The following is a 24803-nucleotide window of genomic DNA, read 5'->3' as shown; positions in this document are numbered from 1 at the left end:
AAGGTGACATCCAGAGGCACCTGCAGGTCCTACAAGGGGAAAACAGTACTTATTAGAGGGTCAGGCAAAGGACTTGTAGTGGATTGTTCCCATTCCTCTTAGGTTATCACTGAGTATTGTTTAACGAGGTTTGAGGCTTATAGGCTGAAGATCCTCTGCAACATTTATGATCTCTTCAAAGATGATATCCAGAGGCACCTGCAGGTCTTTGGAGGGGGAAACAGTCCTACAGAGTCATGCATTGGACTGGTAAATGGATGGTCTTAGGTTCGAATCATTTTCGACTACCACTGAGTATTGTTCAACAAGGCTTTAAAAGGCTCATAGTCTGATGCTCCCTTAGACTTTCACAGGTGAATTCACTTTCAAAGGTTTAATCAACAATTGAAGGTGACATTTAGAGGTACCTGAAGGGCCTACACAGGGGAACAGTACTTAAAGGGGCATGCACCGAACTGGTAAACAATTGGTCCCGGGTTCGCTATCTATGATATCTGTCACTGGGTGACGAACAAGAATTAAGGCTTATAGGCTGACATTCCCCTTTAACATTTGTGATCTCATTAGACTTTTTTTTTCATAAAAGTGAATCTGGAGTTAGTCTTACCATCCAGGCCTGCTGTAGGTCAACCTCCTCTTCCCACTGAATCTCGGTGGGTTCCTCTTGGAACACCACAGACGGCTTGGTGCTTGCCTCCTTGTCTCCCCCAGTGGCTGGCTCTGGCTCCAGGGTGCCGTCTTGGGAGATCTTGGTGTCCGACGTTGGCAGTTTATCGGAGTCAACTCTGGGGAGTGACTCTGTGCTTGCCTATGGGAAATAAAAAACTGATTGAGATGATTTTTATTGAGGGTCGGAATTTGCACTTTCTGGGCCCGTTTGATTTACGAGGATCAGGGCTGGAAACACCCACTGAACTGCTATAACTCGATCAGATGCTTAGTAGTTTACACTATTGGTTAAAATTTTATGACGTATGCTACATTTGAAATATCCACTTAACCAACTCAAAAAAATATGAATAAATAAAATAAAACTATACAAACAAACACAACCCCATCCCGCCATAAACATCATCTTCCAAAGTTAGTACTGAGGATTTTATTTCAACATGTACCTTGCACACACACAGTAAAGGATAATAATTACATTTCTCCTGCTAAACAGATTTATAAAATCTCAGCAAATTAGGCAAGATTCTGTTCAGTTTGGAACAAGTTTTGGAGGATTCGTAAAAAGTTTCCAGCAAAAATTTGAAGGGTAACTGGGTTAATGTTTTACAGTCGTTTTTGGTGTTTACATACTTGAATTTTGCTGGCGTCGTCCACTTTTACAGAGAGGGCGTCCTGCTCTGACATTCCAATCGATACTTGGCTTTTACTGTCCAGCACTGTGATGACTGGAACACTGTCTTTGAGATCTTCAGAGAAAATAAAAATATCGACACAGTAATATGTGACCTGTTCTGTCAAAATCAGACTTTTCTGGGCATAAGGTCAAAAATGAGATTTTTGCATATTGTTAAAATATGTTCTGTTTCCTTTTAATACGTGGTTAAATTTTTGAAACCGCTCATTCTTGCGCAAAGTTATGCTATTTTGAAGTTCATTGGGTCGAACAGTAGAAAACAGAGAAAATGGACACGAACGTCACAAAACAGACATTTCTTTAACTGATATACCTTAACAAATCATCAAAAATACTATAATCAGAGATCAAATTAGGGTTTCAAACTTTTATAGTATATTTTAGACATGCTCAGGATTACAAATATGCAAAAATTAGAAAATGGAAAAAAATCACCCCCACAGCATTTGCTGGCCCTATCTCAATTTCAACCTCTGCCCAGAAGCGTCTGCTTTTGACAGAACAGGTCACATATCTGAACGAAATAATATCTCAACAAGGCTCCATTTCATGGCTCTGCTAACCAAACAATTCTAACGTTTAATGCAATCAATATTTTGTGCTTACAACCCTGGCACAGAAACCTGTATGCACAGAATCTGCAACTGTGGCGTTTGTTTATGGTGTAAATCGAGGACACACACATGAAAAATCATCGGTGAATCGAGGACAGGAACCAAATCGAGGACGAACTTGATTAGAAAACGTGTACAAAACCAATGAGAGCTGTTGCGAAAAAGTTCAACCAAAGGAAAAGGGAAGAGGAACAAAAGAAAATCCTCGATTTTAATACACCATAAACAAACGTGCTGGGATGCGTTTATGCATATAAGAAAACAAATTCAAATTTAAGGCGAATTCATGACATAATTTTTTTAAGTTGAATTCCATAGCGTCTACTGCTTTAAAATTAGGCCAAGAAAAAAATTAATCAGTTTCTCGTCCCTGTCCGCTTCCTTTATTTCTGGCCGCCTCCTTTTTAATTTTTTTTAATTCATACATTTGCAATATGTTTTGCCGGCACATACATGATACGATCAGGCTAATTGAGTCGTTTGTCGACCCTGGTCAATTTTTTTTTATTACAGATTTAAAAAGAGCACAATCTCAGCATTACTGCTGTTAAAACCGCATGCTGATACCATCTTTAGTTCAAAAATTATGGAAGTCGGAACACCAAGAGATGTGATGAAGTGATGTGATGAAGTGGCCCTATTTTGGCCTGAATCTCCAAATAAAAATTCCCGACAAACGACTCATTTAGCTTGTTCGCATCACATATATTATCAATATGTCTTTTGATTTGTTTCCAACAAAATTATAGCTATGTAGAGAGGGTTATGATTCTTTTGGACCCAATTTTGTATCAGCAAAAATAGTCCAGAAAAGTGAAGAATCCATCTGCCACCTTCTTGGGAAAAAAAAGAAGAAAAAAAGCACCTGCCTCCTATACTTTTCAAAAAGGCCAGACTAGAAACTACCTTTTTTTTAAACTTGGCCTGACATTGTTTTATTAATTAATTAAATAATAGTGAGCCAGGGGTATTTTGTAATATTTCTAAATTTGTATCGTTCAAAAATAAAGTGAAGTGTAGTTTATTATCCGAAATTAAATTCTCAGTAGACATATATTTTTTAAGGTCTACATATTGGAAACAATGGAATACCTAGTTCACTGAGGTCGGCCTCCCCCTCTATACCACCAAGCTCCTCCTCCCCCTCCTCCTGCTCCATCCCTTCTGGGGCCTCTGTCTCCGTTCCCAGCACGGCCGCCGTGCGGGACAGGACCCGCTGCATGATCTGCTGGATCTTGATGTCGGCTTCTGATTTCACGCCACTGTGAAATAAAATTTATGACAATCAATCAAATGACCAGTCTTGTATCAATAAACAATCGGTCGATAAGTAGCCAAATATCGAGGCTGACTGCTAACTACAGAAATCGTGATTTGCTTATGATGCAAATGGATTTTATGTTAACCCTGTAAACTAGTAAAAGTTTAACTATGAGTCCAGAAACACACCGGGGCAAACCCTTTCTCTTAGCGATAAGTGTTACCGTAATTTTCGGAATATAAGCCGCGCGGCGTATAAGCCGCAGCACGCAAAAATCTGCAAATTAAGATTTGAAGTCGGCGTATAAGCCGCACCGGCGTATAAGCCGCACCGACCGCTGCGGTTTCAATTTTGTAAGGCCTCCAAATTCTAGTCAAAAAGCTCTGAACCAGTTCCATTTACACTACAGAAGCTATTAAAGGACCACAAAAGTTATATCAAATCATTTACAATCGATACTTTTACAAACAAATATGGGAATTGATGAGAAATAAACACCGGGAACTGCTGCCGGCTGCCCCGTCATAGCCCGGCAGCCTGCGCCACGCACGCCGGTGAATGACAACATTTTCCCACAGCACGTGAGAGAGTATGAAACCCACCGTGTGTTGTTTGACTGGTCAGACTGGAGCGCTACAAATCTTGCTTTGTGGCAACAGATGCTGATTTGTTTTGTCCTAAAGAATAAACAGGTCCGTTTTTACCTCAAAACTTATCAAAACTTATCAAATTGTTGCGATTACTGACGAGTAGCTGCGATAAAAATTCAAGTTTCGATCGTAACTTTCTTCGGAAATAGTCAAAACGAAGCGGACATTTTAATAGACGAATCCATTAATTTTGTAAGGGGTGATTTAGTCCCTCTTTTGAGTTTTACATCGTTTCTTGAATACATTTCAAGAAAACAAAATATATTGTGACGTTGAACAACTGATTATGTAATAAAAAAATGTTTCGAAGGCCATAAATATTTTAGTCGTCTTTTTTCTTTTTTTTTAAACAGCGGAAATATTGGTAATTATTGTTCCCAAGAAAGAACACCCCTTTATTACCACAAATGGTGTGGTCCGCTGGGGGGAAAGCATGTTGCATATCGCTGCTGCACTGTACCAGTATCACGTACGGCTGGTTGCAAGTGTCGAAGACAACTTTCATCACCGTACTTTTTACCGCTCGGTACCTTTACGTGAGACGTGGTTTCGGTTTGTTAATGACTTTCTTAATTTATAATTCATTTCAGCAACACATCTCTTCTTGTACCAGTACATTAAATACACATACATGTGAATCTTATTTTTATTCTTCAAGGCTCGGCGTATAAGCCGCCCTGTGTATAAGCCGCAGTAAACATTTTCATGGGCAAATTCAACGTATAAGCCGCGGCTTATATTCCGAAAATTACGGTACTAGGTTCTTTTACGTGCGTTAGGCCTTATACAACACACAGGACCTACGGCTTTACGTCCCATCCGAAGGACAATGCAATAATGGTTAAGTGCCTTGCTTAAGGGCACAAGTGTCCGGGTCCAGGCTTGAACTCACGCCACTGTTGCCTCTGAAAAACCAGAGCATGAGTCCGGTGCTTTTAATCGCTAGGCCATGACACTCAATGGTGCATCGAGGTTTTTTCAATAGTTGTAGATGACGTATGAAGGGTCACTCGGAGTATCTTCAATGACATCCACAATGTTTATTTTGACTCGTCTAGTTGTAGTTGTTTCAGAAAAATATAAAGTATTCATATGCTGTTCAGCATGTTTTAAAGACAATGAAAAATGGAGACAATGTCATTTTTCTCAATGTTTGGTTGATTTCTATTCATTTAAAACATGTTTCCTCCAAACAAATAGCCGCGAACATTTTGCTTCACATTTTGGAAATAAATTAAAAATACCTACCGCAATTCCAAAAAAATCTGAAGACTGATGGTAAATGTTACGCTTTTCAAAATGTTGTAAAATGAAGAGATTTCAAGACTCACCCAGTTTCCCTGGCAGCTTTGAGGGAGGATATGATGTCATCCACCGATCGCTCCTTGGGCACGTCCTCCTTCTCCGGCTCAACCACCTTCAACTTGGAGACCCGCCTCTCAAAGGGCTTATCTGACCTGGCCTGCTGTCTCCTCCTGTGATTTAAATGAAGAAGGGTATAGAAGAAAATGACTAACCCTATAGTCACTATAGTGCCAGAAACTGCCCTGCGAATAACTCACTGTAGCGCCCGAAACCGCACAAGCACTCTACAGGGTGAGTAAAATAAAATGCATCCCAAATGGCAGGACCATTTTTTGAACAAAGTTTTGCCTGTAGCACTTTCAAAATCTAGATAAGAAAGCCCAATCAACAAGCTTTCTTTTAAGTACAAGAATCATTCAAATCACTCATGTACTTTTCAAGTTACGGAATTTTGAACACAAACAAGAAAAGGTACGTGTTCTTTCAGCAAAACGAAAACAATTCACATGCATCCCTATGAGCATTGTTTTCGTTTTGCTGAAAGAACACTTACCTTTTTTGTGATCCGTGGACAGAACTTTAAAACGATATTTGTGTTCAAAATGTCGTAACTTGAAAAGTACATGAGTGATCTGAATGATTCTTGTACTAAAAGAAAGCTTAATGACTGGGCTTTCATATCCTAGATTTGAAAGTGCTACAGGCAAAACTTCATGCAAAAATTGGTCCTGCCATTTGGGATGCGTTTTTTTTTTACTCACCCTGAATGGTTTTGTTGACTCTACAGTGAATATACACAATGAAATACAATCTAGTACAAGTGCTAATGCTAAAATAATATTTGTAAACTACACAAATTCAGCAATTTCAGCAATCAAGCCACCACATCAAAATTATCCCTGCTCATCCCCCTATGGGCTCCGTGTACGAGTACCCCCTCAACGGTAAGAAAGAGAGAGTTGGGGGAGACCACCCGGAGAGACATTCTTTGCTGACGGTGCCTGCCGTTCACGCGAAGACGCTTTGGCCCATGGCCTTGTGCACAGTCACGCTTTTCGCGCGCAAACAAATACACGCATGCATGTGTCTCGTCCATGAGGCTCCCGAAAGTGCGAACCCTTGTTCGCGCACGGAGCCCACAAAACATTCCTACAACCATCTCAGCTCTCCTTTGAGTATATAGCCCAATGCTGCCATTTATTTTCAAATGCAAACAGCTAATTAAAACACAGTGAATATTATATGCCCTAATAGGTACCCAATCTACTCCTGTGTAGCAATAAGCAACTACTTGGGCAATACCAGCATGACAGACATTACAAATAAGACTTTTTTATACTGTAAGAGCTCAGTGACTTAACCTAAAAATGTATTTATTTTTAAAAAATCTTATACATGCATCCATCATCTGGTAATGGGCAAGGAGATTATAGACTAGGAGTTTTGGATCATTTCTCTGAATCATTAATTAGATCTAATGGTTAATTGGCTCTGTCACAGATATTATATTTTCTTCAATAATGCTGGAATTGGTCAATTTCAAATTGTCTTGCCAAAGAACACATGCACCCCAACCCAGGCTGGATCTGAACCCACAACCTGCAGGTGTACCCTGAGATCTTGAGTTTGGTGCTCCAGACCTTGAGGTCATAGGGCTTCCCCTTTTGTTAGTCTGGACGTTAAAAGACCTCACATCAAGACTTCAGAGATCAGAGATCAACCAAGGCTGGAGACAAGGTTTCAGAACCCCAAGGATAATTCTTCAATGATGTGTCGCCCACTGACTGAATTTTTATCACGTACTTGAAGACCGGCAAGCTATCCGGTCCCGCAATGTCCCGGGCCTCTGCCAGTAACTCGCTGGCCGACTTGTGGGAGCTGCTGGACCCTGCCGAGCCATGCCGCATGGACCTGGCCTTCCTAAGGTGTGAAGTCTTGGAACCGGACCTGCTCCTGGTCAGATCTTCGCTGTCGTCGCTCAGGTACACAGTGGCCGAGTCTTCCTCCGAGTCCAGGTCAACCCAGGGGTCCATGACCTCTGACCTGGCTTTCTTGGCGCTCTTCTTGCTGCTCTTGATGAGTTCTGTCCGAGTATTTTGAGAGAGGGGAGATATGTTTCAGAGATAGAAATCAGATTTAAAATCCAGTATTATACACCCTAACCCCCTGGGCTATTTTGGCTAGAAACCTTGCTTAATGCAGCAACATGCAAAACTCAGGCATGAGAATGAATTTCAATAAAAAAACAGGATACTTGCACAAAAAACAGGAAAAAAGATGTGAAATCAGGCAAAAAAGCCCCAAAACAGGCTCAAAATTAATAAAAACGCGGAAATTTGGGCCAAAAAAAAAAAATTCCTGTTTAAACAGGAAGATTCTCATGCCTGGAAACTTGCCAAAATGACAAGCCTGCTCAGTGTATCAAGATCCATCTTTGCTGCAACACTTGTCTAAATGACAAGCCTGCTGAGTGCAGCAAGATCCATCGGGTCAAAAGTCGCAAGGCCAAACTGCCTCAGAGTCTGTGGTCACCGAATGCAGCAGGATACAACTGTGGCATTGTTCAATGGGGTTAGCTCACATTGCCTCAAAACTGGCCATTTGTTCACTGGTGTTGATGGCTCAATGCAGCAAGGTCCCACAGATTTTACGCCTGATGCACTGTGTTGCGTCTGGCAGGGTTAGGTTTAATACTTTAAATTCACTGAGCTTTTGGAAAAAGTCTTGGAAAAAAATAGCCATTTTCTCTTAATGGGAAAATTTAGTCTGTCTGGTTCACTTTTAATTTTATTAGTTATAGTTATTATACAAACCACAGCATAAACAGGAGTGAAATAGTAGGGTGTGAAAACGAGAAGGTGTAATGCCACTGACATTACGTGTCAAATAAGAAGAATGCAACATTCTAGTGAGGAGTGTTCTAAATGGAAAAGGAAAAGTAGAGTAGACGTGAAATACTAGTTTTAGAATGAGAGCTTTTTGAAACTTGGATCACCTGCCAGGTTCCATTTTAAATACATTTGTGACCTACTGAGGCAAAGTGAGACGCCTGAAGTTGGATATACTAGAAATATCATATCAAAATTGATATCGATTGTTTTGTATTTTTGAGTAGCCAAGGTATCCAAGATTTACAATGTGCATTTTTGTTGGGAAAAAACTACCCACAAAAGTGGAAAAACTAAGAAACGTTTTTCACTGCTGTTGGCGGCACAATCTTTTTTTCAAAGTCGTTTTTTTTTTAAAATGAGGTGAGCGAAACTTTGCAGGACACTGTTTAAGTTCATATCTTTGGAATAAATTCAGCTACAGAAATAAATTTGGTATCCTTGAAATGCCAATGATTTGCGCTTTAATATGATGTTCATAACGTGAAAAGTCAAAGGTGGGGGTTATTCGTCATTATGCTATGGCAGGTCACATTTTATTCGTTAGATATTCCTGATGTGTGCATTTTGTATAAGTTTGGGATACCTGATGTTCTGAGCCTATTCTCATCAGCACATGTTCTGATATGAAAAAAAAAATTGTATTCAATGAGAAATGGCAAAAATTTAAGAAAACCTCCTGTATCAATTCCCCTTACTTTTGATCTTCCTTCTTGGAGCATCGGCACTGGCCCCAGACGTGGGTCTAGCGGGCGGCTTGGCCCTCTGTGAGAATTTCACCGGGGCTAAGGTGCCTGCTGTGCCAACGATGGCTGGCTTGGTGAGTTTCTCTGGCTGTGCTGTCTGCTGTTGGGTGAGATCATCCTCGGCGGGCTTCGGTCTGGCAGAGTCTACGGCCGACTCGGATCTGGCGGTGATGGACGGGGGAGGGCCTCGGTAGGAGTCTATATTGGCCTAGTAAGTATTAATTAAGAAAAAGTAACAATGGGATCGATTGAAACTCTTAAACCTTCGGAAATGATGAGAAGGATAAATATGGCTGGAATGCCGGTCAATACAGTACCTGGACCGATTAAATTGGCTGAATCAAAGCACCTTATGCTGACTTTGAGCAAATATAAAAACTGTAGAGGCCCGTCTCAATTCATATCCAGTACAAGTTCTGGACAAGTTGTGGTTAGAATTATTCTTTGTCCGGAAGAAGCACTGCATTTGGCCTGGACATGTTCTTGGGAAATTGTCATCAGCAACTGCTTGACCCACCAAATTTTGACTCACAAATTTTGCAGGTACGTTTTGGGAAGGGACAGGAAGATTGCAGGTAAGTTGTTCAGAACCCTGCAACTTACATCCAATACAATATCTGCAACTTTAACAATACAATGTCTGATATGACTTGAGATGGCTCCTAATTTCAATTTGTTGTAATGAGCAGATGAAAAAATCAATGTTCCAAATCAAAAGAAATTGAAAATAATCCCAAAGCGTTACAGTTTTAAATTTGTTTTAACAAAGTCCGTCTTGAGCTGATATGGCATATCAGGCCAGTGTTTATCTCTGGTTTCCTTGGCATTCCCCCTGGATTGGATGCCCATCTGAAACAGGCTATTCTCCAGCTAAGGTTGTACTCATCTATGTCGTTGGGTGGAGAGGGGCGAGTTTAGTGAAGTGGCTTGCCCAACACAACATATGGCCAGAGGGTGGATTGGAACCCATCACCCTTTGATCATGCGTTATAAACCTTAGCCAATACGTCGTAATCCCCTTTGCCTAATTTATGACTGACCATTCTATAGAATAGCAATTGCGGTTGGACTCTCACTTGGAGTAAGGCCATCAAAATTTGGGATTTAAATTTGAAAAACATCTGGTGCACTGACTTGGGCAGATTGCTTGGCACGTTTTAACTTTGAATTATCCAGACCAAAGACACTGTTGCTGTACGGATTCTGGGCAAGCTCTTGCATAGTTACGTAAGAGACGCTCAGCATCAATACATTGTTCACAATGGGTGAGAATGGCACAAAGACACCAGACCATGCCGGAGCTGGGGGTTGCTAGCATAAGGCTTGCCCCGAATCACATCATATAGCAACAGTCTCTTTGGTCGGAAGAATGCAAAGTGAAAACATGCAAAGCATTGGATGAAGTCAGCGTTCCAGATTTTATTCAATTTAACTCGCAAATGGCCAACTGTTCATCTCACCTGTTCGATAGCTTTGATCTCCGAGTCTGGCTTGGCCATGGCTGGCTTGCCTTGCATCCTGAACTGCAGCCCCTCGATCTCCTTGGTGCTGCGTGATGGGAGGACACCAAGGGTCTGTACGCGTGGGATTCGCATCTCTGTTGACGTGGAAAATAAATCAAACAGAAGTGGATGTGAACCCAGGTCATAGTAGTGAAAGAAAAAGCCAGAACCAATTTGAGGCTTTGCAAGAAGAGGACTGCAACTAAGAAGTCCAGTGAGTATTAAGAGAAGAGGTGCTGAGAAGAACCAGAGGTGTTTATGCGATTTTTGTGGGGGTGAGTATGCATTGATGACAATCAGGTATGTACTGACTGAAATGTTGAGATAACACACCTCTGCCTTAACTCATAACCACAATAATAAGTAACTTCTAATGCAGGCATGGTGTTTTGGCAAACATTTCCTGAACGATTTAACTGAACGGCCTTGAATCCATCATTATCCCCCCCCCCCTTTAATAATTCAATGGATTCATGACTATTCATAAGATGTCATTTTTTGTGTCGGGGTGATGTAAATCAAATTAATTTTTGCCCTTCACCGACGTATAGACACTGTATACTCAGTGTGTTACCTCCCAAGTGAAAGTTGGAAAAATCACTTGGGTGGGACTCAAACCCACGACCTCCTGCTTTCTAGTGCAGATGTCTTACCACTCGACCACAGAGCTAATGGGATCGGTTGGCTTGTTCGAATCTCATAGCAGCGGGTACCGCATTAACTATTCATGTCCCACCCGAGTAATATTTTCAACTTTCACTCGGGAGGTAACACACTGAGTATACAGTGTCTATACATCAGTGAAGAGCAAAACTTATCACCCCGACGCAAAAAAAGCCATCTTATGAATAGTTAATGCGGTACTCGCTACTATCAGATTTGAACCAGCCAACCGATCCCGTTAGCTAGGTGGTCGAGTGATAAGACATCTGCACTAGAAAGCAGGAGATCGTGGGTCGAGTCCCACCCGAGTGATTTTTTTCCAACTTTCACTCGGGAGGTAACACACTGAGTATACAGTGTCTTTACATCGGTGAAGGGCAAAACTTAATTTGGATTCACGACTATTGGGCCAAAATATCATAAGTATATTCATAGGTCCTAGTCCAAATAAGCCAAACTTACCTTCAGTTGTAGTGGTCTCATCCTTGCTATATGGATATTTCTTTGTCTTTCCAGCTGGCGGCACATTGTATTCTTTATCCAGGGCATTGTAAGGGGGAACACTCCCTGGTTCCTGAATAAAATAATTGAGCAGTGTTCGTTATCACGCAAGCATGTAACCATTTCTGGGGCCAATTTTACGGACCTGGCACAGATGTTTGCTGAACAAACAATACTTTTTTTTTCAGAAAAAAAACCTGAACAACAATTTGTGATATATTCTTTTTCAGATATTCAAACTTACTTGTTTCTGTACTGGAACTGGATTACTGACAAAGGTCTCTTCAAAGTGAGGCTCTGTCTTCCGTACATACGGCATGCCTTTCTTGCCAAAATCTACGGCCAATTCTCTACAGTATATAAAAAAAAAAGAGAATTGTATATCCTAGATAACTTGACAAAAAGGTTCCATTAATATGACAAATTAGATTCAAACTTTTGTTAGTTTTATTTTTAGTAAACCAAGAACATTTGCCTTCCATCATTCAAAGACAGAATCTGGCTTCATTGAATAAAAACAAAAGCAAAAATAGGTTAGTGCAATCACAAACAATTAGCACAAACTTTTAGCAGTCATGTGCAGCTGTTAGTAGAGGCATACAAATTAATGGTTTAGCCAAATTAGTTGGAAGAACAAGTTTTATCTTTTACAAAATGTAATAATACTATGTAATACTAAAACCCTCATTTTCTTGGCTTTTTTTTAATAGGGACCTTCTTTAAGATGCCCAAATTCAAAACTTTGCAGTTTCAAAGCTGTAACTTCTTTTAAAAAAAGAGTAAAAACAATAACCCTAACTCCTTGGAACTGGACCAAGTCCATCAAAATCCATCAGTCACTGTGCTTCCAATACAAAACTGTACATGACATTATGAAATCCACCACTGACGCACTGGTTGACATTCATGGACTTGATGCACATGGCTTTTATCGCAATAGCAGTACAGGAAGCTAGGCAAAATCAATCGGATACCTGTAACTAGCACTGCTTCAGACCATTAAGCCCAAGTCCATCATACTCCATCAATATTTAGTCACGCCAGGTATCTGGATCAATGCCCCCTAAAATCCACCAAAATGGGGGGATGGATTTTGATGGAGTTGGGGTGGTTAGGGTTAACGATGAACAGACTGAGTACGGACTGTGAGGATTTGTGGTGTTTTGAGAGGGTTAGACGTTATATGTCAACAGTCTTCACTGCACAATTCATAAGATGGAATTTTGCATCGGGGTGATGTAAATCAAAATAAGGTTTGCCCTCAAATTAGGTTTTGCCCTTCACCGACGTATAAACACTCTGTAACACACTGAGTATACAGTGTTTATACGTCGGTGAAGGGCAAAACCTAATTTGAGTCTTCACTGCAAACGACAAACATTAATAGAACACATTTCAAATGACGTATCACATAAGGAATGAGCTCATGTTACATACACATTCTTGACCTTGTTGCTGCAGGGGATGCACATACATTAAAAAAAAAGCAAACGAGCACAAGCAAGCAATGATTAGAGCTTTGTTTAAAAATAATAGCATGGTTAAACAGATCAAGTCATCACAAGTCAACATGCGCTTCTCAAATAAACTGTGAAAAAGACATTCTGTTGTCATAATTCACCCCCTGCTACTTGTGAATTTGTTAAGACTTGTGATTGACTGTATTACAACTCCGTGATCAGGACTATAATGTGAATACAGTTACCACACTATGCGTGTCATTTGATTAGAATGAACTGAATTATTAATTTATTTATCATTTAATCGACTGAAGCACAACCTTCCACCCCATAATGATGGTCTCAAAATTCATCACTCTCTTGTATTCAAATCCAATGTTGGTCAATTTTATGCTATAATGAAATCTTCAACTGTCGTTCTTTGCCCTGGGTTTGTCTTCCTTTCAGGAAAACAAATAGGGCCATCTCGAATATACCGTATATTCAGTCATCAATCCAATATTAGAATAGCTTTTTGCCGGTTTTAATATTCAAAAAGAGAAAAATATGCACATGTGCAGAAATTTGCATTTTTTACTGTCAGATGATACTTTTTTGTCAACGGTAACTTTCTTGTCGACATGTATTTATTGGTCCCATTATTTCAGCTGGGTAAAGTCCCTGGACAGTTATACAGTACTTACTTCAATTGCAAAACACTCTGACCAGCGTTCCATAACATTTTACTACTAACAGCGTTTACTACAGCTGGCGTGTGTAAAACTTGATCGTCAAGTTTCGAATATTCGAAAATTTGGTCAAGTGCAGTTTTGAATAATCAAATCAAATGGACAGCCCTAGAAACAAACTCAGAGACATTTCGAAATCGGCCTAATTTTCAGGAAGCTACTAAGCCAAAATCACCACTTCACAAATGTATGCACTTGGCAAACATTGCGGCAAACCAGTCTCAATCAGCACACTGGGCAATACATTTTTGGCTGGTGACCTGTTTCTGCTAAGCAAATATTTTCCGTGCTTAGCAAATCTTTTGTGCTTAAGCAGCTTCATAAAACTGGCCAATGATCACTGACTCTTACAGCTCATATACCTTATGATCACACGCTGTTTGCCATCTTCCACCTCCTTCTGCTGCTCCTTGGTAAACTCCGCCTCCTTCTGGGACCTCTTCTTGATGTTTTCGATCTCTTTCTGCACCCGGAGAAGTTCCGCCCGGCGAAAGCCCGTCCGAAATGCACCACGGCTGGTCAATTAGAGATAAAAGTTATTGAAAATTGAATTCTTATGAAAAGATAAATTTGTGTTGTTTTGGGTCCTTATTTGTGTTTTTGTTTTCACATTAACTTATTTAGCCAAGTTGAAAAAGGTAACGTACTTTTACAGGTCCAACTTATTCAAAACGTAAATAGGATTATTAGTATTTCTCACAATAAAGAGTTTTAAAATTGTAGCGACACTGTAAATTACACCAAAAAAACAGCAACTCATAATTCTCAGAGGACAAAGACGATTCACCAAGAGAAACGGTACAACAGACTTCAGGGCCACATGAGTGTTATTGTGTAGAAAAGTTTTTAAGAAAGTCACTGTCGATACTTAATGCAAGATCAGAGTTTAGGTTACTTTCAATACTTAAAATGGTATTTTAATTTCTTCACTATAACTTACTCTTCAGCCATTGTGCAGTCAATGTTAGGCAGATGACGTCCCACCGTCAACAACAGCTACCATTACTTAGGAATCCCTACATGGATCTCCAGCAATTAAGACTTACTGCAGATTGTTGTTTCAGTTCCTGAAACTGCAATTATTAATGATTACTTTGTATTAAAAAACCACTGAATTTTGCTAAAAAGGCTTTGATAAAATGACTTTATAAGTAGTTTTGTTTCAACAGGGCAGCCATGGTAGTCTTTTCAATTATTTGAACTGCTGCTACATGTATTCTTAAGGGCCCTGAATACATTTTAACAAAAAAGTCTTTTGTATTTAATACAATTATTTATTACTAAATTGCGTCATATTACTTTCACAAGTTAAGTGCCAACAATCATGGCAGATTTTTTTTTAAAATTTTCCACGTAGCCCGAGACCGAGTTTTTTGTTAGGCCCTAGTTAGGCCCTACTTATCTTTTTTTAACATTGGGACATGGTCTATCGCCAGACCATGTTTCAATGTTAGAAAAGGCGACAAGTAAAGAAGTGCCCAAGCTATTGCAAGGCTACACTCCATGCAAATAAAGGCAATGCTAGAATTAGAAGCCCTAGGCAATGCAATGTTGATGAACAACTTAAAGGGAATGTACATCATTGGCTTTTGCTGTAATTTTCAGAAATGATCTATTTGAGGGGTTAAATACTTAATAGATCAAATATTGTTACACTGACATGTTTGAAGTTTTGTGTTCGAAAATGCTGGAAAAACCAAGAAAAACAAAAATGTTCAAGTAGTCTGGTTCCCTGACTCCACTAAAGATAAAATGGATCAATTTATAGATGCCGGAAATTTGTAAGGTAAGGGAACCAGTTTAGCTGGCCTGCACACGTTCATGAACATGTAACCAATAGCAAACAAAATTTGGACTAAAAAATGGTAAATTTGGAGCAGTAGTTGAAAAATATTAAGGTTTTTCCAACGGTGGTCAGCCGACCACCGTTGGAAATGTACACAAAAATACCATTTTATTGAAAATGACTTCACACCAGGTGCCATAATTTTACAGGATGCTTTAGACTGTCATTTAGCAACATCCTAGTAAGGTATTTCGTAAAAACTTGGTAGTTTTATTTTTCGATGTTTGCAAATGTTGTAAATTCCCTTTTTAATGTGCATACATGTGTGAACTGCAGATGTCAACCGCCTGAAATTTCATGCAAACTATCGTAAAATCATGCAAATACTGACTTAGTATACACTCTGTCGCTGGAATGCAACTTGGTCATCTTCAATTCTATTTTGAAAAGAGAAAATTCCAAATTATTTATACCTTAAAAATGTTTTGAATGATTCAAGCCAAACTATGAGAGATGCTCCTTCACAAGTTGTTGATAGTGTCGTCCGGATACTATTCTCGTGCTGTTAAAATACAATCACTCTGATTGGATAATATATTTTTTTCAGTTAATTTGTTTTCTGAACTTTAGGTAATATTATAATTATAATTTTATATATTAATATTGAAAACAAAATATTTATTAGGTAACTGTATCTCATTTGTAAATTTACTCAAGTAAGGCAATTTAATAATCTAATTTTTGAGAAAATGATTCTCAATAATAGACCAATAGCAGTAGTTTTTATGTGATACACAACATTTGTCTTGGTTTTTTAAAATACATCGGGTAAAAGTTGTAGTTCGCTTCAACGAATGTAGCTGCCGGCCATGATCTCCTTTTGCTTTATGCCATTTAGTTTGGATGTTGTTAGTCAGAATCAAAATGGCGGCGCGCTCGATCACCGCGAACATCTCCAACAAACTTAACGTTATTGCTAAAAATCTCGAAAAGGCACCCAAACCAGAGAAAATCATATTCGATAGAAGGAAGAGACCGGTAGGATGAAAATGTTTTGTGGCATGCGTAAATTCAGAATTGCTCGGAAAGGCTTATAATTGGCTTTCGGTCGGAAAAGTGGAGTCGACATAATTCTTATCACATGCCATTAAACCGTTATGCCTTCATTTCCGACACACATGACATGTTTGAACGATTATTTGTTATGATTGTTTTTTAATGTTCCATGGTGAATACCTAATTTAGTGTAACGATTTTATTGACAGTAAATATTCATTCATAATCTATTTATCCTAACTTAGCCTTCAGCCTAGCCCGACTGCGTCTGGCCGTACAGTACTATCGCAAGCTCTGTAGTACGGCCAGACGCCCGATGCTTCCACAGAGACTGAATTTTGTTGGCCGCCGATGTAGCGATTTTGCTACATCTTTCGATCACTATTATCTTTTCATCCAGTACACAAATTTCCAAAGTTAAGGTTCGTAGTCGTAGAGCAACTCATACCTTTTCGAAAAAACGTTGTTTGGTCTCAATATTTTCATCCATCTGGCCACAAGACGAATTTCAGTAATATCGTCCCCAATGCGATCCCCCATGCGATTTCAAAATGGCGGCCGCGCTGTAATGTATGCAATATGCAGGCGCGCCCGCGCAAACTCATGAATATGCATAAACAGTCTGTGACGTATGACCTCGTGTTTTTGGACGTACGGCCCCGCCGCACGCACGTCCAAAAACACGAGGTCATACGTCACAGACTGTTTATGCATATTCATGAGTTTACGCGGGCGCGCCTGCATATTGCATACATTACAGCGCGGCCGCCATTTTGAAATCGCATGGGAAATCGCATGGAGGACGATATTTGCGGATTCTGATTACTGAAATTCGTCTTGTGGCCAGATGGATGAAAATATTGAGACCAAACAACGATTTTTCGAAAAGGTATGAGTTGCTCTACGACTACGAACCGTAACTTTGGAAATTTGTGTCCTGGATGAAAAGATAATCGCGATCGAAAGATGTAGCAATATCGCTACATCGGCGGCCCAAAAAATTCAGTCTCTGTGGAAGCATCGGGCGTCTGGCTGTACTACAGAGCTTGCGATAGTACTGTACGGCCAGACGCAGTCGGGCTACCTTCAGCCTAGTTCAGGGTGACTTTTTGGGGGTTGTTGTTTTTTTCTTTTCTATTTCTAGTCATGCTAGTTTATGTTTTGTTTGTATGTTTTTATTGTTATTATGTACCCAATCAATTTGCTCCTTTTCCCTCCCTTTTTCCTTAACCCCTTTCCTTTCACAAGATGGTTTTGTTGTCAATGAACTCATGTTCATGGTCGTTTTGGCGTTTACGAATTACAGGCTGTCACTTAAACAGGTTGAATGCGATACGAATGATGGCATTTTTCATCAAGTTCAAAAGGATAAGTTTTTGAGCGAGAAACATGTCTACTTTTGTAAGCCAATGTGTCAAAGATTGTAATCACTCTTCGTAGACTTTGCATGCAATCACCAGAGTGGTATCAGGATACTACATTCTTTTCATCAAGCCTTGGAAGGAAGGGAGAGGGTTTCATACATCACTTCACAGTATTTTGCAAAATTACTCTGCAACTAGATGTGCCAGACTCTTGTCCATAGACATTATATCGTGTATTCTCTTTGGAAACCATTCAAATCAACCATTAAAATCTGATTGTCATCTTGTTTTTGAACAGGGGTTTTACAGCGAAGGTATAGCATCCAGGCTCCCACCAGCCTATTTCAAATGGAAAAGACAACCAGGCGCCAAGCCACCTGTGCTGTACTGGAACGATCCAGGAAGTAAGGCCATGTCCGAATTACGTGGCTACGGCTAGAAATTACACACACACCTATGAAAAGTGGCTGAAGCCACTTCGCACAGTTGCGTGTGTTATTTCCATCCATAGTCAGGTAGTTCTGATACAGCCTAAGAAATGGATTTGTGTTTATTTACGTTTAATATCTTTTTCGGCTTAGCTACATGAAATTTACCCTAATCCTCCAAAATCCTCTTTGCAAAATGGAGAATTTTGCAGGATTGAGGCTATCTGGCAAAAAAGTGTGGCTGATTTCGGAGGATGCACTGTGTCAAGGTCTTGGGCCGGACCTTGTGTTGTTTATGCCCAGCCATACACAAATTTAGGCCTAGATTATACTTTTCATCCCCCGCGATGCTCCAGGATGTCACTGGCTCTGCCTCAACACCTTGACAGTGATTGCCGGAGAATTTTGCAGGATTGAGGCAGTGGTCACCCCTCCAAGGACCACATTCAAGAAATAACGCAGGGTTTTGCAGGATTAAAGCTGTATGCAATTTTTACATGGAGGCAGTTGGAGGATTTTGCAGGATTGAGGTTGCATCCCAGCAAAAATGCCTAGGGAGTTAGAGTTAAATTAAAAAAAAAAAATATATATTTTCTGAAGGTTCAAATTTTCCTTGACCAGACATCCACTTAAATTTTGTTGTTGAATTTCAGCTGACTGGGCGAAGCACCCAAGGACGGGGGAGCGAGTCCGCACCAACAGGGTACCGCTGAACGTCATCTATCCGAAGCACAGCCAGCTGGGTCTGTGGAGTGGGGAGGGATACGTGCCGGGCTTCCGAAAAGCCAATATAACCAAGGGAGTCAGGTATGCATGCTATGCTGTGCTCGACAGTATCTGCAGCTGTGTCGGCATCATGCTAGAAAGGAGTATGTCGAGACGGCTTGTGATAAGCACAGATGGAAAATATTAGCTAAGGTTTTAGTCCAAGGGGAGCCTCAGCATCTCTCGGTTACCCTTTCGTCTATTTTGGTTCCCAATTTCAAGTTCTACAACTTCAAATTCTGCAAACTCTTTTCTCTTTATGGCAAACGTGGACTAACCAATTTTTCCAATGCTGACTGAAGCATATGCTAGAGCTTAACCCTAACTCCCTGGGCATTTTTGCTAGGATGCAACCTCAATCCTGCAAACTTATCTAACTGCCTCTATGTAAAAAATAGCATACAGCTTGAATCCTTCAGAATCATACGTTATTTCTTGAATGTGGTCCTGGGAGGGGTGACCACTGCCTCAATCCTGCAAAATCCTCCGGCAATCACTGTCAATATGTTGAGGCAGAGCCAGTGACATCCTGGAGCAGTGAGGAGGATTTCAAGTATAAAATAGGCCTGAATTTATGCACGGCTGAGCATAAACAACACAAGATCCGGCCTAAGACCTTGACACAGTGCATCCTCCAAAATCAGCCAAACACTTTTGCCATATGCCCTCAATGCTGCAAAATCCTCCGTTTTGCAAAGAGGATTTTGGAGGATTTGGGAAGGTTAGGGTTAATACAGACACAGCACAGTCATTATCCGACAATTTTTAAAGATATATTTTCAAACAGATTTCAAACACCAGGGATATAATTTGATTTCCGTTGCCTACCAAACAATTTTAAGAAGTAAAATGTTTTTATTTTATAAATGTAGGGTCAGGAAGTGTTGGAAGCCCCTTCTACAGAAAAAGGAGTTGTACAGCGAGATCTTGGATCAAAGTTTCACCATCACTGTCAGTTTGAGAACGCTGGATCTCATTGATGAGGCTTACGGCTTTGACTTCTACATTCTCAAGGTATATTTGAAGTGCATCGATGTTAAGTTATGATGACTTCTGATATTTCAAAAAGTTGGAATTGTCCATTAGGGACTTCATTACGGACTACATGCACGTAGTAGCAAACTGCATGCATGCCAATGGCATTTCCTAAAATGTTTCTCTTTATCTGTCAAGATATGATCTGCTTTCTCTCAAGAGAAACCCAAAGTCTCTTTAGAATCTGGGATTCTTAGACTTGATTTGCATTGTGTGGGTGACTTTCATAAATACTCAAAATTTAAAAAACAATTGTTACGTTATCAACATTAACCCTTAAACCTTCCCAAATCCTCCAAAATCCTCTTTGCAAATGGAGGATTTTGCAGGATTGAGGCTATATGGCAAAAGTGTATTGCTGATTTGGGAGGATGCAATGTGTCAAGGTCTTGGGCCGGAACTTGTATTGTTTAGGCCTGTATTATACTTGAAATCCTGTACACTGCCCAACATAATTGACAGTGATTGCTGGAGGATTATGCAGGATTGAGGCAGTGGTCACCCCTCCAAGGACCACATTCAAGACATAACGGAGGATTTTGCAGGATTGAGGTTGCATCCTAGCAAAAATGCCTAGGGAATAAGGCCCCTTTTGACAAGTTGTGTCAAGTTTTGTAATGTTATGGATGCAGTTCATTGAGATTTGGGAAAACCAAGGACTAGCTTGAAGTTTTGATGGGTTTTTGCAGTAAATTTGCTTTCCTTTACATCTTGTTTCCAGACTCCACCTGAAGTACTCAATTCGTTATTAGGCATGGCACTCAAGAGGCACATGCTACTCCGACTGGCGGAGAAAGAGAAAGTCTACCCGAACGATCCGGATAAGAGGGACACAATCTACAAGCGATACAAGGACTTTGTCATACCAGTGAGTACATATGTAGACTTTGCATTTAACATGTGAAAAATATATTTGACAAGAAACACAATATAGGGTGAGTCAATAAAAATGAAACCCAAATGTCGGGACCATTGTTTTAGTACTACTGTTTGATGGAAACTTGAGGAAAATTATGACATTTTGGTTGAAAACTTGATCATTGTAGAATTTTATTATTCAAATCTGAGTGCTGTCGCTTTAACTTACAAAATATTTTAATATTCATATGTTTAAATCTCAGTGTATGAATATTGATGTATTTTAACAATAAAAATGACTTAAGCCCGGTTCACACTTCACGCGAAAGTAAGTGCGAGACGAAATTCATGTTGTCAATAATGGTGAACGCACTTCAGACGTATCGTTGACATCACGAATTTCGCTTTGCTTTCACCTTCGCGTGAAGTATGAACCGGGCTTTAGGCTATCACTACAGAGCACGCACTAAGTTCTGTAGCATTCTATTCATATCCCCAGCTCGTGTCTTTGACTAAATGTAAATGACAATTACTATTCATATATGTTAATTATTTATGCATATGAATATTCATGTGTTTCAACCGCAGAAGGAAGAGGCAGAGTGGGTGGGGCTTACCAGATACCAGGCCATCGCTAAACAGCGCCGGATTGAGAGCAAGCAGGATTCACAGACATCCCTACGTCCACTGCGGGAATCTCCGGCGTTTGTACGGCCACTGCAGGAAGTATTCACAGAGCAGCTTATTGCAGAATTGAAAGGTATGTACCAGGGAATCTTGTCAAACCTCCCCCCGAAAAAGGGGGAAAATTGGTGCACATCTGCAGGCAATTACGGTCCATTTTTCAGTCCCACGCATGCTACATACCACAAAAGAGCTGACCAGTGAAGTTGCACAAAAGTCTTGCTGCATCTTGTATGCAACTGGAAGAAATTTAAGAGTTTGGTTCGGAACCACTATGAAATGTTTGAATGCACGCTGCCTATAGGCCAAACAGGTGTGCGCATTACACAACTGCTACAGGATTTCCCTAGACATTGTTATTGGCAGTTCGTGGTTGATATTGGTTGGTCGTGATAACGCCCTCTCGCGTGTCAAACGTGTCAAACCATAACAACATCTAGCCCCTAGACTACAAGAATATTGTTCTGTAGGTGTGGGGACTAACACTGCACAATACACATGTAGGTTTTATGGGGACCCAAAACTTTGTTTGGGACAATAGAAAGTCCTCAGTCCGAATTTCCCAGACAATAGAAACCCTCAGCCAAGGCATTATGTATAGTTTGTCACACACACACATGTTGTAAAGTTATACATAACTCGATATTTTTTAATACATGTATTAAGTTGACTCCATTATTAATAACTATTTACACGTGCGAATGTGTCGTGCAATTCAACCTACCGGTTGCCATACTGTACATTTTTAATAACTAATTTTTACGAAATAATCAATGATAATAGTTACATTCAAGCCAATATTGTGATATTCACATTTGATATCCTTTGCAATGGCTTGACAAAAGATTTGTGATTTTGAGAAGAGCGAATCAACACAACTTTCTATTCATATAAATGTAAACTCACAATTCACACCAATTTTACTGTACAACCTTTTGTCAAATTATTGTGGGTGCCTTGTTACCATATTTTGTTTCACTGTGTCCTTCCATACAGAGGAGCAACCGGAAACAAGCTATGAATTTGCAGAAGGTTTGCAGCACAAGTGAGTATAGTTTAACATTTGGAAAACTGTTTTTTCGGCATTTTCGACTTCACTATTTAACCCTCCTGCTGTTTGAACAGTCACAGACAGTCAAAAAAGAAGAATCCTCTTCCCCTGCCGTGCCTTTTACACAGGCCGGTCACCAACAGTCAGATCATATTTCAAGCAAGCACTGTGACTAGTCAAATTCAGTCAACATACAAAAGCAGGCAAGGAACAGCTGGCCTATCAGTTACCTGTACCTGAACAGTCAAAGCATACCAGTAGCTGAATCAATTGACATAAACGGTCACAGCCAGTCAATCCTACTTTATGTAAGCTCTAAAACAGTCACTTGACTGATTTTGATGCCATGGTCCAGTGGTAACGGTGTTTGACTCACGCACGATGGTGCGTGGGTTCGAATCCTTCCAGAGACATGGTGTTTGTGCCCTTGGGTAAGACACTTAACCACAATTGCCTCTCTCCACCCAGGAGTATAAATGGGTACCCGTGAGGGTCGAAGACCGATATTGAGTGCTGATATCGGCCTGATATCGGCTGTCGCGTGGTCTCATGGCGTGATGTTTGGGATAATAATTGTAAAGCGCTTTGAGATTGTTGATACGATGGAAAGCGCTATGTAAGTACTGCGACTATAATTATTAGGAAAACTTTGCACAGAGTGTATGTTTGCATAGGAGGGTTAACGCACTTTAAAAATATTTGTGTCTTGGCTCCACATTCCTCGATTTTGCAAATAGGATGACACATTTCCATTTCAAGGTCAGTTGACATTGAAGAGAAGCTGCAAATTTAGGACAAAGAATACTTGTTAATGCGTTTTGTTTTTGGTTTTGTTTATTTTTGTTTTCCGCACTTCAGATCAAGGCCTCTCATCAGCAGAATTTTCGGACGGGGTTCGACGGACAAAGACGACAAAACGAGCACGTAGCACACCGCCAGGATGAATATCATTTAAGATACAAGTTCAAATGTGAGACAAGAAGGACGTAATAAATGAGCAACATAAGTAAATTCAGGCAGCAGGGACAGTAAAGGGGGCCATTCAAAATTTTTGATGTTTTTAAATTTCGAATTTTTTTTATCAAAATTGTTTTGACCCACCCACCCACTCCAATTTTCGATCTTAAAATATTGATTTTCCATTCAATGAAAAACATAACGAATGTCCAGTTCAGTGACGGCGGAATGCAGCTGCAGTCCGTATATGGTACCTTACCAACAATACTGCCCACTGGCATTCCCGTGCGTAGGGAATCCACCTGGAAACCCGTAAAACTAGTCCATTCTAAACGGTAATAATAAGTATCAGCTCGCTTAAAAAAAAAATTAACTTTTGTCTTGGCATAAAGAGGTGTAATGACTCCCATTATTCATGAAGTTTATTAAGAAATTGCAGTCGTTTTTGATAGAAAACAAATTTGAACTCTCAACTCACACTTTCCAGACGTGTGGGCTCTGCCATGTTCATTGCACGGGTACGCAGATATACCATGTGCGTTTGTTTGTAAGAAAAAAAGACACAAGGATATGTCACGTTTTGGAAATATACCCTTCATGACAAACCTGATACCAAATACATGTGTAATTTGGCATATGCAGTGATTATGACATCATGAACAATCCATCTATGAGAGACAAAGACACTGTCAGGAAGCAACCCTTATTTTTCAGACATCTGGAAATACAGTTTGTTGCGGTTAATAAGTTGTTCACACCAAAACAGGTGGTATTTTCAGTGTAAATAGATTTTTTTTTATTTTCTGAGTGAAAATAAACTGGATAATTGTTGAACATAGAATGCTGGTACTGTTTTCTTTAAGTTTTTATTCACATTTTAAAACTTGTTTTTGAAAGACTAGTTTCTTTTTTTTTTCAAGGAAAGGGGGCAGGGGGCAGGTACAATGCAATTTTCCTTGAATACTTTAGAGGAAAAAGTTTGAAAATAGATATGTAACACTAATGCCCGAATTCCCAACCCTATCATATTTGTATATTTTTAAGGTTAGTTTCCAATGTGTGTTAAAACATTAAAGACGATCGTTATTCCCCTCCTTTTTTTTGTTTGTGTGCACCTTACATAGTTACGTTAGGT

General features: G+C 39.9%; 2 protein-coding genes across 4 annotated transcripts in view; one reads left to right on the top strand and one right to left on the bottom strand.

Annotated features, from left to right (window-relative positions):
- The window catches only part of LOC119733763, a 53320-nt gene extending 37293 nt beyond the window's left edge, over positions 1-16027 (bottom strand). For 2 of the 3 annotated variants that reach the window (XM_038207130.1, XM_038207132.1), the window contains exons 1-13: positions 15944-16026; positions 14625-14757; positions 14047-14199; positions 12934-12951; positions 11741-11846; positions 11458-11569; positions 10291-10427; positions 8783-9038; positions 7000-7279; positions 5223-5366; positions 3073-3242; positions 1303-1418; positions 608-808 (exon numbers count right to left, since the gene is read on the bottom strand). In XM_038207130.1, coding sequence (XP_038063058.1) covers positions 608-808; positions 1303-1418; positions 3073-3242; positions 5223-5366; positions 7000-7279; positions 8783-9038; positions 10291-10427; positions 11458-11569; positions 11741-11846; positions 12934-12951; positions 14047-14199; positions 14625-14635 — 1704 coding nt within the window. In that variant the 5' untranslated portion in view covers positions 14636-14757; positions 15944-16026. Of the gene's footprint in view, positions 1-607; positions 809-1302; positions 1419-3072; positions 3243-5222; positions 5367-6999; positions 7280-8782; positions 9039-10290; positions 10428-11457; positions 11570-11740; positions 11847-12933; positions 12952-14046; positions 14200-14624; positions 14758-15943 lie in introns of all 3 variants that reach the window. The other variant, XM_038207131.1, reaches the window with a different exon arrangement.
- A 332-nt stretch (positions 16028-16359) lies between these two features.
- LOC119733762 (39S ribosomal protein L28, mitochondrial-like) lies at positions 16360-23652 on the top strand. The gene is made up of 8 exons (XM_038207129.1): positions 16360-16508; positions 18189-18294; positions 18972-19125; positions 19956-20097; positions 20840-20986; positions 21565-21736; positions 22657-22705; positions 23570-23652. The coding sequence occupies exons 1-8, from the start codon at positions 16374-16376 to the stop codon at positions 23637-23639; spliced, it is 975 nt and encodes a 324-aa protein (XP_038063057.1). The 5' UTR covers positions 16360-16373; the 3' UTR covers positions 23640-23652.
- Positions 23653-24803: the final 1151 nt, after the last annotated feature.

The sequence above is a fragment of the Patiria miniata genome, unplaced genomic scaffold (assembly GCF_015706575.1).
Source record: "Patiria miniata isolate m_02_andy unplaced genomic scaffold, ASM1570657v1 HiC_scaffold_26, whole genome shotgun sequence".
Lineage (NCBI taxonomy): Eukaryota > Metazoa > Echinodermata > Asteroidea > Valvatida > Asterinidae > Patiria > Patiria miniata.
This window is presented reverse-complemented; position numbering and strand designations above follow the sequence as displayed.